General features: G+C 25.8%; 1 protein-coding gene across 1 annotated transcript; it reads right to left on the reverse strand.

Moving 5' to 3' along the window:
- Positions 1–4,049: 4,049 nt before the first annotated feature.
- Positions 4,050–5,581, reverse strand: LOC112594471. Its single transcript, XM_025339262.1, has 3 exons — positions 4,603–5,581; positions 4,274–4,483; positions 4,050–4,178 (listed from the first exon to the last, which is right to left on the reverse strand). Exons 1-3 carry the CDS (start codon positions 5,575–5,577, stop codon positions 4,050–4,052), a joined length of 1,314 nt encoding a protein of 437 aa, XP_025195047.1. The 5' UTR covers positions 5,578–5,581.
- Positions 5,582–16,937: the final 11,356 nt, after the last annotated feature.

Raw genomic sequence — 16,937 nt, forward strand, 5'->3', positions numbered from 1 at the left:
CTATTAATTTCTTTATGTCCATCTGTGATGCATTAGCAAATCAGCTTTAAATTTTATTTTTTATACATTTCAAATTAAAAGACGTACATTATTTCTCCATATTCATAACTACTTTTACAATAGTATAATGTAAACTATTTTGTAGGTTTTGTTTTGTTTATATTGAAAAAAGATTTTGAATTAAATTGAAAAAAATAAAATAGTCTATCCAACAAATAAATAACATTACATAAAAAAAAAAAAATTAAATAATTATCAACTACTATACTATGATATTAGAATGCTTAATAATTTATATTTTATTTTGTGTATTATATACACTTAAAATTAAAGTACAATAAATTCACTTTATTTTTAGCAAAAACTTGAATAAGTATTTACTTTCAAACTTTCACATACAAACCCCAATACCCAACGACTGTATAACAATTTATTAAGTACTTCAAACGCCAGTACTAATGAACTGTATATTTGCATTACATTTTTTCCTCCCAAAATTACTTTGGATTCAAACTCGGGCGTACTGATTGCATTACTATATACCTAAATTACATTGAAATATTCTGAGATTGTGGTTAAATCTTGAGTGTTATACTTTTCATTTTTCCTAAAAGAAAATATTATCAAATCAAAAAAATATAAGTTGCTTACTATTCTATATTATTCCCGATTCCCAAACGTTGCAACTAATATCATAAAAAATTCTTTAATATTTAGAGGAAATACTGAGATACTCTTGTATACATGAATATTGAATACATTGAACAAACTATAAAAGTAGGGTCAATATTCTTTCTTTAATAAGTCATAATTTTAACTAGATAATAGATATACTAAATTTCAATTATATTGTAGTGTTAAAAGTGTTAAAACTAAGACTTTATTTTTATAAAGTAATGTAATTATATGCCTGTATAGCATGAATACCATTATAAAAAATATTCTAGGTACAAGCTACTGAGAATATTTTTTAACAAGTAATTGTTAAGAAATTTATTTTATTTTTATGATACAATAATTATAAAAATAATACTACTGTTACCTAAACTTGCAGCTATACTAAAATTAAAATATCCTGGTTATATTATCAGATTATATTTGTGTATTCAACAGAAATCTTTTACTTTTTAGAACTATTTATTATCAAAAATAACTATTTTTGTAAAATTTCGTTGTTCAATAACACATCATAATATATTATAATATAAATTTTCAAATGTGTGTGTTGAAATTAGAAGCAAAAATGTTTATATGATGTATAAATTTTATATAATTTATTTCATTTTTTTTTTATATTTTTCGCCAATTTTCTTTTTTTTTACTTTTTTTTTCTATGCAAAGATTTGAATAAATTAATTTAATTAGTACCTATTATAAAAGTTTTGGATGACTTTATATTACATCAATCGATAATCAGGTTTTTAATTCTTATACTTTCAAGAAGTAATTTTTTGGTTTCTTTAGTTGTTTTTCTAATTATCATAAAAAATTTCCGACTGCTGCGTCAAACGATCTTGAAGAAATGGCAAGTTCAAACTTCACACCAAGCTTTACTAAGAATCATTTTTCGATAATGATAAACGATAACTTATCATTCCTTTTAAATTTAACTTTATACAGCTCAATACTATTCTGTGCACAAGAAACCGTGAGTCAACAAAAGTATGTCAAATGACTGATTCAGTATCTTAGCTTAATATTCGATACATGGCTAATTTTTAATTCTGATATATATTTTAAAAATAACTTAAATATTAATAATTCTATAATAATATTTTAAAATATCCATTCAACTTAAAAATAATATTCAGTTTACCTAACTATTTATTTAAACTTATAACTATTATCTGTGGTCATTACTTATTCATGATTTTCATTTGTAAATTAATATAATTTACGATGGAAATAAAGAATCTTGGAAAGATTAATAAAATTTTACCATTAAGTTTAATTGACATGAACGAAATTTTTATAGATCCATTTATATTATACTGCAATGAAAACGACGTTTTAAGGATTCCCAACTGTCTTGGATTATTCTATTGATGCAGAAGTTTGCGAAATGTGTAGTATACTATTACTATAGTCTTAAACAAATAAAGTACAGTACACCATATAATCTTACCTAATAATTACTTTATCTAATGGATAATAAAAAGATACATTTAATTGTACAACAGAAGCTAAACAATAAACATTAAAGAATTTAAAATTGAAATTTTTCTTTTTTTTTTTTAACCATTTTAAAGATATTTTTGAATAGTTAATAACTAATAAGTAATAAATTATACAATATATTCATAGTATGAAAATAAAAATAGTTGGTAGCAATGGTAGCTATTCATATTTTTATAACTATCGCCTATCAATATATAATTAAATCAATCAAATGAAAATAATAAACACAATTTATTCCAAAAAAACAATTAATAAAATAATTTTAAGTTAATTGAAAAATGGTTATATATATATATATATGAATGTATTTTATTATATTATAAATAAGCTTATTACTTATTAGTTATTAATAGTATAAAAATAATAATAAATAAATACAAAATTATAAAGTATATTTATTATAATTTATGTACCTAGTATATGTACATATTTATATTTATTCATAGTACTTTTATTTTCAATTGTAAATTTAAATTAATAACTATATGAACTATTATAAATTATAATGCTACAAATGAAACTCTCTATCATTGTTACTTGCTTAGAGTGGATAAAAACTATTTGAACAAATAATTAATAACAGAATGGGAAGCACTAAGATCTTGAATAAAAAACCCTTGAACTACTAAAAACTGAAAAATTTACTTAAAATCAGCATTTTAAAATTTTACACTAAGACTGAAATTTTTACAGTTGTTTTTTTTTTTTTTTTTTACATAATAGGTATGAGTACTACTTAATTTTAATATATTAAAGAGCATGCACCTATTAGGTGTTACCTTTTTAACTTAATCCGGAGTAAAAAATATAAAAATGAAAACTAATTATTAATAATCATGGACAATGCGATACAAAAACAAATAGGTCAATATGAACATAATATTGTTATTATACTTAAAATAGATGTTTATTGTGTCCATTTTACGTGTAAACTAGAGTAGTTGTACCCGTATAATAGGTTATATAAACAACTAACAAGTCGGTGTTAACTAACTAATATTTCTTTTTGGCCTTAGTAGTCAGTGTAGTTGTTACAAGTAATTGTTAGGTACCTACCGGCTACCTACCAGGTACTACTATGTAGTGTGTACTAATAAATACCTAGTTGATAGACAAAAACGTACCGCATTATTTAAACACACGCGTCATGAATTATGATTGTAGTTTACATAATAACATGTACTTATTACTTACCACAGTACTCGCGCATTTTATTCTGCGTTATTTATATATATATAGATAAATAGGGTTATTTCTTATACGAAATATTCGGTAACTATGTTTTGCTCTTTTAATAAATTATGTTCTCAGTAGAACTAGCTGACAATAATATATATGACCCATGTGTTGTGATGCTGGTTAGTAGTAGCCGGTTCAATATTTTGAGATTTAAAATTTTTGCTAGAGTAATTACATATTTTTTATCAATTTCTGATGTCATGTACGAAATACGATATTATACTTATATCTTAAGACTAAAAATACTATAAGAGTAAGAATGCATAGCAGAGGCTAAAATATATTTTTTTTCGTATTACACACTGTATATTAAACTTGGAGTTACTGTGGGGGGCTATGCCCCCCACACCCCCCAAAAGAGTTTTTTTAATCTATACACATAAGCATAAGGTAGTAAATTTTTATTTTTATTTTTTTTTTTTTACCTACAAAATACAAACTACATTACAATAAAATATTATCAAACTTGAAAACACTATCTACAATCCATTCATTATATATAAATTATGGATAATGTTCAATTTAAAAACTGTGAATAATATAGTATGTAAGTACCTAATCTAACTATTAGTCTTCTTTTTATTACTGTTTGTATATATTTAATTAAGTTATACAATATCAATAAATTATAATTAGAAATTTAAAAAATGGATGAGGTTTGAGTTAATTGTTGTTTCATCTACCATTGAAAGAGTTGATTTTTCTGATGCTTCTGGGAAAACTCCCCCAAACCACTTTTGTTTGGTTGCATAAGTATGAGCCTGAACATTGTAACAAACAAATAATTATATTTTGGTTTTCAATTAGTAATGACTAATGACTTATATTTTATTTTATCAGTGGCATTATAATATACCTTATTATGTCTTTTTTTTGACTTAAGCCATTCTAGTACTGCATTATGAGGATTGAATTCACTCAATGTTGGCATGTTCAGCTTAATATAAAGACTATCTTTTATTGTTTCTGGAGATAATTGTGAACGGTCTGCAGTTTTAATAACATTGTAGTAACTGATTAAGCGCTCAACATCCGCACTGTGAGGTTTCATTGCAAGAACACGTGCCTAAAAAATTACAACTAAAATTATTAGATTAAAAATAAAAATTAAGTAGGAATATATTTAACCTAAGTCTTAGGTATATTGACTTATATTATTTTGTTATATTTAAAATAAGTACATACTATTGAAACAGTTAATGATTCCCAGCTTGCACAATTTATCAATATTTTGAGAACACTAGTTGAAATAAGCTTGTCTTTAATCTGAGAATGTCCAGACGCTTCTTTATATGAAGTCACAAAATCAACTAAACTAAAATCTGGACAAATTAATGAATGACATTCTTTTAGTTCCATATCTGATACTGACATTTTTATAATCTTCAGTGGCTTTAATTTAGACCAGTTGGTTGTGTCTAATCTTTTGAGCATGTAATTATAAATATGTTCAAGAATATCGTTACGAATAGCAGCAAAAGATCTATTATCTGTTACATATTGATGGTTAATTTTTCTTCTAGAATTTGAAACATAGTCAAACAGCTGGAACCCTTTAAGCATAAATGTTGTTGTATCTTTCTCACTGTTGGAAATATATGACACATCTGTAGTGTTAATAATAGTATCTTCCCAACCTCCAACAAGTGGTGATTCTTTCATTGTACTAATAATATGTATAACACTGTCTCTTTTGTCTTCCACATCAAAAATTAAAGTCTCATCTGATTGAATTTGTTTTTGAAATCGTCCATAGACATAACCCAGATCTGTTAGAAAACATAAGAGTTTTAATTTATTAAAATCTGTCAAAAATTTTAAAAATCCAACTGCTACTGATTTTTCTTTGACAATTCCTTCTTCTTTTTTCTTATTAAAATAACATACTAAAATGTACCAGTTTTTTATAATTCCATAAAATAATTTATAGGTAAATTCAGTCCAACGGACTTCAAAATATTTGGGTAAATGTAACAAAGACATGTTGTTCTCATCTGCAATTTTTTTTAATTCTTTAGTACGAAGACCAGACTGATGAAAGTATGTTGCTATTGATGTACATGATTCAATAATTTTTTTTACTTCCACGACATTTGCTGTAAGTTCTTCCCAAGCTAACGCACTGCGGTGTACTGCGCACCAAACTTTTATTAAAGGCATATTAATCAAAAGCCTATCATTTGTTATCAATGCCCATAAACCATTTTTTTTCTCCTACATTAATTGAAGCACCATCTGTGACAAGAGAAGATATAAGTGGAAGTATTTTATCCCAAGCTAAATAATGTTCAATTGACTTTTTTATTGCATTATAGTAACCTAAAGCACCTCTGGTTTCTGGTTCTTCAAATCCCAAAAAAAGTAAATCATTGTTTCCTTCTTTAGTAATTATTTTCAACATTACATGAATATTATCTATTTGAAAGCGATCAACAGAACCATCAACTCGTAAAGAAACTGAAATACAAGACAAAAGTTTATTTTTCAGCTCAGGAATATCAGCAAGCACTATATGTTGAAGCATTTCTCTATGTCCAGGTGGATTAATATATTGAAGTTCTCCTTCCAAAGGTTTTAATGGACTAAATTTTTGCTGAATATCTAGTTTTTGTCGTTTTAAATAAGCAACTTCACAAGAAGGCCATGACCATGCACTAATAGTTCCCCGTTTAGCATCATTAAAAACAGTGCACATTAACTCACTGATTCTTTGAGATACCTTTAGGTTTTGAACAGAGATTAATTTATCTAAAGGAGCTTCTTTAGTTTTGTCTTCTTTTAATATAGTAGACAAACGATGCACTTTTAAACATTCAATATGTTCTTTTGACATTAAATGGTTAGAAAATATATTTTTTCTAGGAATAGTACCACCAGAAGAACAAATAGCTGGTACATGATTTTTTTGCTTTGTGTGTATCAATACTGTACCTGGATACTGAACACAAATAGAGCATCTCATTAATTTCCTACCTTTAGTCTGAGGAACTTTTTCAAAACAAGCATTATTTATAATATTGCTCTCAACACTAGGATCTTCAGACAAATCATCATTAGTATCATTAACAGAACTTAATTTTTTTGCCACATCAAAAGCTTCATTTCCACCACAATTGTTTTTATCATTACTAATAATTTCAAAATAAACATCATCTAAAAATATATAATGCACCTAATCAAATTAAAGTTAGAATCCTAATACTGAACTAATAATAAATTATCTTAAAAAAATATAAACTGATAAAAATATTAACAGTTTAAATTAATATTATTATGATTATAATTATAATCATTGAAAACAATTTGCAATAAATGTCTTTCATAATTTATTTATTTCTTACCTTTAGTCTGAGTAACTTTTTCAAAACAAGTAGTAATATTATTTGTAGTATTACTCTCAATGTTATGCTCTACAGGCATATCATAATTAGTATGGTTGTTATGATTGGTAACAGTAGATGTAGCTGGATCAATTGTTTTTTCTTTTTTTATTAGCCACTTATGCATTATTAATACTTAATATTTTAATATTGTAAATTTACAATACTTAATTGTTCAGGACCAATAATAAATAAAGTATACCACGTAAATTGATTAATTAAAATAAAATCTTGAGATATACTAGTCAATATTCAAAAGCACTGATATAAATAGTTTGATTATGATCATATACTATTCATAATATTCATTACTATACTGTAAACTTAATCAATGTTTTTATAATATAATAATAAATCTAAAAATAGCAATATTCATGGATAATATAAGAAAATAAACAAATAATCAAAATATTGATAACATAGATATTAGATGGTATCATTGCTTGTGATATTATCATGAATAAAGATATCTATAGACAGTTTTAAATAATGAATAGTTTACAATATGTTATTGTACATTAAATTCTTATCTATCTATTTACCAACAATAATTCTTCAATTATTGAAGAATAAACTGTAAAAAAAGTTACTAATTATTACAGGTCATTGCTCATTACACACTTTTTAATTTCGTATTACACACTTAGCATTTCGTACTACACAAAGTGTGTCGTACTACACACAATTTTAGTCCCTGATGCATAGCTATAATAAAAGTAACCTATAATATTTTATGCATCACACACATCTAGTATACGTTATAGTTTTGTACACCATGGGCGTCCCTAGGGGGGGAGGCAAGACTGGACGCTTGCCCCCCCCCTAGAATTTTAAATTTGTTTCCTAATTGTAATAATTTAATGTTATACTGTCGAAACATTATAATGTTCTATAAACAAAATGTATAATAGTAATATCTAATTGTAATAATGACAAAACATGATAATGTATTATAAATAAAATGTATAAAAAAATCTTTATTTATTTTTCAAATTAATTTTGCTCCCCCTCTAGAAAAATGTCTGGGGACACCCATATTGTACAATCATATCATATTAAACTATATTATAATATATGAACTTGATTAATGTATTATTAAATAACTGACGTCGATATACGAATATGAACGACCTCTTCTCCCACTTATACCCACCTCCTTTATTAGCAAATAATTATTGTTAAAATATAGTTTTAAAATACGTCTTAACACATTTCTCTTAATAATTAATATATTTTTTACTTATTAATATAATTATTATAGTTAATTAACTCTCTAAAATTAATTATATCAGTACGTATTTACGTGTATATTGTAAATGTATTATATATTGAACAACTAAAATTCAATAGCTTCTTAAGGTTGCTTTTTAAATTTTATAAACCTATTTGTATTGATTTTAGCAATGACGTAATTTTTTTAGAATATTCAAGTATAATATCAATATAAAACTGTTTGGAACTGAATAGTTATAAGCAAGATTTTTTTTTTACTTAATTATTACTCAATAAATAAAAATGTCTCTGAACCAGATACAATTATTGTAAATCCTGAACTAGGTTATTATTAAATATTCGTTTTTTCTATACTACATGATTACGTTTTGATATAAAAATGCTGTATGAAGTATTATAAGGAATATTTAGGATTTTTCTAAAAGAGTGTTATTTTATTCAATATTATTATAAGTATGAAATTAGTTTTTGTTATCATTAAAGATTATGATTTATTATAATGTAAAAATAATAAAAATCAACTACGGGTTTAAAGAGAGATATTCTGTAGAATGCTTTTAAAAATTTTAGTTGTATCAAAGGTTTTCATAGTATTTAATATCAAATTTATAAATTATAATTATATTAATATATTTATTGTTTTTATATAGATATCATTATTCATTAATCATAACCTATATTCAGTACCTAGACATCTAGTCTGTAGTCATGTTGTGTAAAAAATAAATACGTTATTATTGTCGTTTTCCAGAAAACTTAACTCCCAAGTTATCAGTCACTCTAAACACGTATAGTTAACAGTCTAGAAATATCAGAGTTAATTTATTAAAATACGCCGAATTTGATAACTGTGTACCGTACTTAAATCGTTGCTTAGGTGCAACTTTACCCAAACTCCTTTGTGTGTTCGTGCTCAGAATATTATCATCTGAGATGTGACCGCTTTGGTGTCACATTTGTCTATAGAATAGAAGCAATTTAGAATAGGTTGCTTATAGCTGTCTTGATAAATAACAATAAGCTTGTCACTGCAGTACGTCAAATAACATCTAGAGAAAAGTAGGATCGTTTTCTAAAATGTATAGGTCTCAATTTTCACACAAACATCATTATGTTTCTATTTTACTAAAATATAAACAAACTATATCAATAATAACAAGGTTATGAAATAGAACTAATATAGTACCTATGTACAATTAATACGTAGTAATATCTATTAGGTACCTATACCTATTTCTTATTATCTTTTATTGAATTTTAATTTTCAATATTATTATATGGTAGTAACAGTGTTACACATAGTCGATAGTCCTAACTCCTTATTATTATTACTTCATAATATTCTACTAATTATTAGTAGGTACTAATTATCACCAGAGTAATATGAATTATAACTATTTAACTAACTCCATACCGAATAGAGTATTGAATACAATAAGAAGCTCCCCTTTCAAACCAAATATAATCAATAGTCTTAAAACTAATAAATTTTTTACCTATTTACTATGAATTCATTATTTTATTTAATTTTATTATAGGATAAGATAATTACACAATTCAATTTAAGAATTGAGATGTTCACAAATATATTTTATATGATCAGTTGTATTATTACCGGAATCGATATGAATGGTAATATATAATACATTCATGTCTCTTATAAAACTAAATTAAAAGTAGTTGAATTAATTTGTTCTTAATTTTTATCAAAGATAAAATATTAAAAAATCGAATTTGATTGTAATTTTAATTACATTATGAATAATATGTAAGCTCACTGTTTAGTATTTATTTTTTTATCTTTCAAGTTTCATATACTTTCTAAATTATTTAACAAAATAATGTTACTGTAATTTATAATTTCTTATATATATATATATATATATATATATTTAACTAAGGGCTTTTATTAATATATACCTAATTGTGAAAAATTAAATTATTTCTTAAAATTTGTGTAAGTTAGCATTATCTTTAAATGATAATACATCATACAAGAAATTTTTAAATTATATTTTTGTTTACAATTGAATTTTTAGAATTTTGAAGGTTATACTATTATTAGATATACTACTTCCTTTTCGTAGAAAATTTAAACTAAGTATAAGTTTCATTTGAATAAAGACATTTGTTAAAGGCAGTGGGCTCGTTGTCAATGCATACTTTAAACATTTAAACAATAAATCTTAGGTATAGGTTGATGGTTGGTATGAATATTAAAAATTATGTAAAATTCTAACTTCTAATTACAAAATAATTTGCGAATTTTCACGATTTTCACAAATTTCGTAAATATTTTAATCGAAAACACTAATTAAAAAATATTGCGACTATAATTTTCTATATTTTTAAATTCAAATTTTCAGAAGTTTAGATCCTATTTTTTTTTTTTTATCAAAAAACACCTTCAAAGTTTAAAATGAAAGCAGTTTTTCTATTATAAATGGTGAACGCATACTTAAAAAATAAAAACACCCGTCTTTGTTAAATCAATACATTTATTGCTCCACTCAGAATTTATAGCGTGTATATAACGCGTACTGTGACCGTATGCTAGTGGACTATTTAGTTTAATTTTTGTGACATACTAGCCACGTTGAAGTATTTATGGTACTGAACAGCCAGACAACAAAGTAGCCCGCCTGGTGGCCTTCACGATTGACTGAGCACAGATATTTTTTTTTTCATAATCAATTAATCCGGATGTATAATGATAGAGTAAAAATATTGTTAACGTTTTTTTATTTAACCTTTATATTTAGATATCATACAATCAAACTCCTTGTAACTTATTAAATTGATTAGATTTAAAAAATAAAATAAAAGTGTAAAACTATATGTGTATTATGTATTATAATAATTAATATCAAATGAAAAACGATTTTGTGCAAAGACAATTTGAACAAGCTAAACTATATTTTAAAATTTAAATACTAGCAAATACAATTTTTACTTACTTTACAAGTTGAAATTATATTGCCTTAGAAACTTTATTTTAATTTTTAACTTGCGAGTTCATCGAACGAACTAACGAAATAATATACTAACAATATAACGTCATCGTTATCTACCAATGTTGTTATGCACTAATAAATTGACAGCAACTGCCGTCGACTTCAATCGCTAGATGGCAATACCGTGTACAATTTTAGTTTTATAAGATTAATTTTTAAATTTCCTATTCTATCGGACCGACAAAAGGACAGGCAGCCTACCCATCTTACCCCTTTTTTTTTTTAGAGAAATAATAATTTTTAGAAAACTTTTAAAAATACAAGTTATAATATTGTTTATATTTATAAAAAAATTTAGTTTTTTCAATTTTCATTATATATATATTTATTGTATTCCTAACAGGAGCGTACCCAATGAGGGGTCTCCGGGTCTAGACTCCCCCAATTGATTAACCGAATAATTAAGGTGCAAACCACAGATTGTACTAGTAAATTATATTATTTATATTAAAATAAATGTAATATTTAACACTTTGCTTAATTTTTAAGTCAATAAATTAATATGTTTGTTGTTTTTTTAATCACATAATTATTTAATATTTTAAAAATGTGGACCCCCTTTGAAAAATTTCTGGGTACGCCCCTGATTCCTAATAAGTACCTAATATCTAACATATACCTAGTAGCAATATATGTATTTGTCATTTGATCTAAAATAGTACGACAGTAAGTACATTCAGTCAACACTCGTTAAAAAGAAGCTCGGTTTGACTAAAATCACGATATACCTATTATATAACGATATAACCGTTTCCTTGCAAATATCGTGGTATTTAAATGAAAAAAATATTTCAGAAAACAGAATACTAATTTACTAAAAGAAATTGTGCAACCTTTGTAATTGTATACATCAGTGACGTTGCACAGCAGTTTTGTAATAAGTGAGGCTTAAATATTTTTCCATTTACGATAAATCCCATCACCCCAATCATATAACAATAGCAAGTTTGTTCTTTAAAAAATATTTTTGCAACATTGCAACATTTGCAACACATCACTTTAATGTTTTAAAATGTAAAAAATAGTTTTAGTTGGTCGTTCAATCGTTATCTAAAAATAAATTATTATTGCTAGATATCTATATTATAATATATTAATATGAATTAAGTATCTAGGTACCTTGTTCATTTTAATCATTTTTGTATTTATATTCTATATCATTATATATAGCCATATAGGTATATATATATATATATTAGGTAATACAAACATAAAATTATTTATTAGTTAACATTAATACCTTATACCTACTTATATTAATATTACAAATAATTAAATCAACTGATAATAAAATTGTTTAAAATGCCTCCATACATCCACCTGAAAAATAAGTGTGGCTTAAGTCACAATAGATATAACATGTGGACGTCACTGGTATACATTATAAGTTATATAACTATTATTCATGATGAATGATTCCATTATTTGAAATTGAAAACATCTGAAAGAAAAATCATAGTAATTAATAGTTAGCAATAACAATTTGTAATTAGAGTAGGGGCTAGGGAAAATAAATTCATCTAATTTTAGTAAGTAGTGTTTTCACGAACGTTGATTAAGGTGTAACGCAATTAAAACTGTTTTGTGACCCTCGAGTTTTTTTTTTACATTTCAATAGCTGAGTGCAATTAGAAATTTTATTTTATTATTGTATTGGAAGTTTGCTTTCAATAAGAACATAAAATTAATTATATAAATATTAACTCGAAAAAAAAAAAATTTAAAAATTGGGAATACGCTATTAGAATTTAGTAGGTATAGTATAGGTACATTTATTTTCATTAAAAAAAAAATCAGAATATATTAAAACTATTTTCAAAACATTTATTGATATATTGATTCAAAAATTGTATTATTATAACTTTTCTTTATATTATTAACATAAATTCCATACAGAAATAGACTCATATTAGGCCTGATAAAAATTGTATAAATAAATAGGACTTAGTGAGGACTTAAAAAAACAATTTCTTCAAAAAGATTTTCTGATATGCTGATTAAATTAAAATATAATATTATTATAGTTAGAAATTTTTTCTAAGAATTATCAAAATCACGAAAATTTGTAAATTATTTAATAGTCAAAAATATATAATTTTGTATAAGTCTTGAACTATTAATTCAAAATTTGTCACGCATAGTTCTTTCTAAAGCTTAAAAATTCAAAAAAATGTTTAAGCTCAATTTTTATAATTGTAGAGTATGGACATTTGAAGTTAAAATTATGACAAAATAAGAAGAACAACGATTTTAGTTATTTAGTTGTATTTTAAAAATATTATTCGTGATAATTATTTGAAACCTAATGTATACTGTTATATGTATATTTTTTTTTATTGATCGCAAAAAATAACATCGACAACAAAGGCCATTAGTTACAAATAAGATTATTATACTAATTAAAAGCTAATAATAATATATATATATTTTTTTTTTATATAAGATTGAAAAGTTTTGTTTGTTTCATAAACTTAATTAAATCAAGGTTTTTATTTTGGTTGGGTCCAAGTGAAGCGTCTAGGACCTAGGTTGTAGGATATCTTGTGCTCGGTCCGATCTTGATTGAACATTAAACAGTCGGCTATTAGGTGTTTGACTGTTAACAAGGTTCCGCAGGATTGACAGATGGGGGGGTTCCTCTCTTGCCATCAGGAAAGCATGAGTAATTTTGGTGTGACCAGTACGGAGTCTATTGAGAACCGTATTTTCTTTACGGTTAAGGTTAGGATTAATCCAACGATGTATGTCTCTTTTTATTTCGTTTAATTTTGTGTTTAGTATGTTCCAGGTTTTTTGCCGTTTATATTTTGTACGTTCATTTATGAGTTTTTTCGCGTCATCGTATGACATTTTATTAATTAAGACGGTTTCTTTGTTGTTGATGGCAATTGAGGCGTGTTCATCAGCTATTTCATTGCCTATTATACCCGAGTGTCCAGGTATCCACATGATGACAATATTTTTACCTAGACCGGAAGCTAGGTTGAGGTTGTTCAGAATTTTGGATGCAATATAACCGGGATTGAAAAGGTTCTGCAGACTTCTTATAGTTCTCAATGAATCGCTGAGAATGATGAATTTCGAATGAGCTTCTTGTAATATAATCTCAATGGTCATAAGATTATAGCTTCGGCTGTGAATATGGAGTAATCCGGAGGTATTTTGTGTATAATTTTTTAATTGGGAGTATAATCGAAAATCCTACACCTTTATGAGTTTTTGAACCGTCAGTGTATACTTCCTGAAAGTCTTTGTAGTTACTTATAATGCATTTAAAGAAACTTTTGAAAATATTTGGCGAGGTTACAGTATACAGGACAACTGCAGAAAATTCCTAAAGCCCAGTCTCAAACCGCAGTTATTAACACTATCTAGCCAGTTTAGGAGAGATTTGGATGCTGTTCTGTAAAGGGATGAGCCATAGTTAAGTTTTGATTGGATTAAAACTTTATGAATTTTAATTAGAGTGTTTGATTCCCCACCCCAAGAGGAATGAGAGAGAATTTTTATAATTTTTAACAGAATGACTGGTGGAGGCTTTTAAATGTTTAATGTATGGGGACCACGAAAGCCGTCTGACAAAGATAACTCCAAGTATTTTTACTGAGTTTCGATGTGGAACTTTTACTTTGTTAATTGTTATTTTTAGAGCATCGACATTCTTTTTTTTGTGAAAATAGTATAGCTAGATTTTTCTGGAGAGAATTGGAACCCAGTTTGTTTTTCCCAATTTTCTAAATTATTTGCAGTAGTTTGAAACAGACTTTGAACTGTGTTTTTGGATTTACTTCTGCACCAGAAGTTGAAATCATCAGCATATAGGTTGAGTTTAACGGGATGCATACAATTTTCGGTAATGTCGTTGATAGCAATCAGGAAGAGAGAAACTGAAAGACTATTGTTATATTAATAACAAATATTAAGCTATTATTTATTTTAAACTACGTACCACGAACCTGAACTATATAAGAATAGTTTATTTTTTATTAAATAATATTCGTATTGATAATTTATTAATCTCTATTCCCTTTCTATTCCCTATCAAAGAATACAATAGGCCGAAGGTTGAACTAATTTTTGCACATACCGTGAAATGTACTTGTAAGTTGTAGCATACGAATACGCTGACTAACTTATAATCGTTCTTCGTGTACAATAATTAAATGATTATTATCATTAAACTTAAATTTAAAAATATATTTACGTACTCTTACTTACACTACTTACATTGTAAGTCTACTTTCCAAGTATAAATGGTTTATTAATATGTATATGAAGTTTAAATTTTCGCGGCACACCTTTCAAATTTCAAGCATACCAGTGTGCCACGGCACACCCTTTGGGAAACACTAACTTACAGGACTCTGCACTTGATATCTATGTACAACAAAGCGGCATTCGCTTGATCGCCTTATTTTTTAAATTTTTTTTAAAAATCAGTAAATACTTACAAATTACAATACGAATTTTTGATATAATTACTAATTACTAGGTATATCATTGACAGAGAACAATAGACTCACTTGAAGATAAGCCTTGGCTTGAAGAAATTTTTCTTACACGACATAAATAAATGAGGTTTGATGAATTGCGTCCAATAAAATAATTGTTGATAAAAGTTTGGTAAATTGTGGACAAGTTGTATTGTATTGCTATCTACTTGATGAATTATGTCTCCAATATTCTAACGATATTTGAATTTTCCTATTATTTGGTTATAATACTTCACCAGATTAGATAGTAGGTAATTGTATAAACGTAATAATCTGTCCAAAATTACGTTTAAACAACTATCATCGCATTTACTGTTAAATTTTTCAGTCGTGAATCGTCATTCTACGGCACTTGCTGTTTTGAAGTGTATAAGTATACCAATAGGTGTTTTATGATACAACTTGTTTTTCGTTCGAAAATGTATTTGTCGGTAAGTAAAATTTTAATTCACGATATTAAGATTCAAATTCACAATATTTTAAAAGACGATGTACAACGTCGGAGCTGCTGTTGTTTGTAATCACGTAAGTCTTATTTTAAATGAGAAAATAATTTTTATACAATAGATCAACTCCAGGGTTGGACTAGGCCACCGGGGCATCGGGGCATGCCCCGGTGGGCCGCTGTAATTTTATTTACAAAAGGCCACTCAAATTGTTTTGTTTTTAATTTAATACGTCTAATAAATCTTCTAATATTATAATAAAACAAAAATATCGCATTGTAGCGTGACGTCACTTATTGGCTTATTGTATGCGGTGACACGGAATTAAATAACTATATACTACTATATTATAGTAGTGTAAAGATTGAACATATTTAACATCGCGATAGGCCGATTGATAATAATGGTTTTGTCATATTATTTATAAATAGAACAACTATGGAAATTTGAAAACAAAAGAAGACATAGTGTATAATATGATAGGTAGTCGTACCGACTGTACCATGCGCGTTAATGCGATAAAGAAATTGTTTTTCGATAATAATAATATTTTTTATAAGATTTATAACAGTTTTATTTTAAACTTCAATAGTTTGGACGTTCAATATTATAAGTCTGTGCCCAATTTCCAATTTTCTAACGTTTCTGTCGACTTCAAATCAATTATTATTCAATTACTGGTAAGTAATTATTTTAGTAATATAATATGTTCTAAGTTTCTAACTCAATAAAACTGAAATGTATAAACATATTTAAATTAAATCGTTTTTTTTTTTTTTTATCTATAAAATATTCATCTTAATAGGTAGGTTATTATATCAATGTAATACAAAATATAAATGCAGTCTTTAATATTTTAATTTTTAAATACCAATCATTGTATATTATATTTGAATAGTTTCATACAGTCAAACAATATAATATCATGATAAATGATAATGATAATGACTTATA

Source organism: Melanaphis sacchari, unplaced genomic scaffold (assembly GCF_002803265.2).
Source record: "Melanaphis sacchari strain LSU unplaced genomic scaffold, SCAv2.0 Contig22_pilon_pilon, whole genome shotgun sequence".
NCBI lineage: Eukaryota > Metazoa > Arthropoda > Insecta > Hemiptera > Aphididae > Melanaphis > Melanaphis sacchari.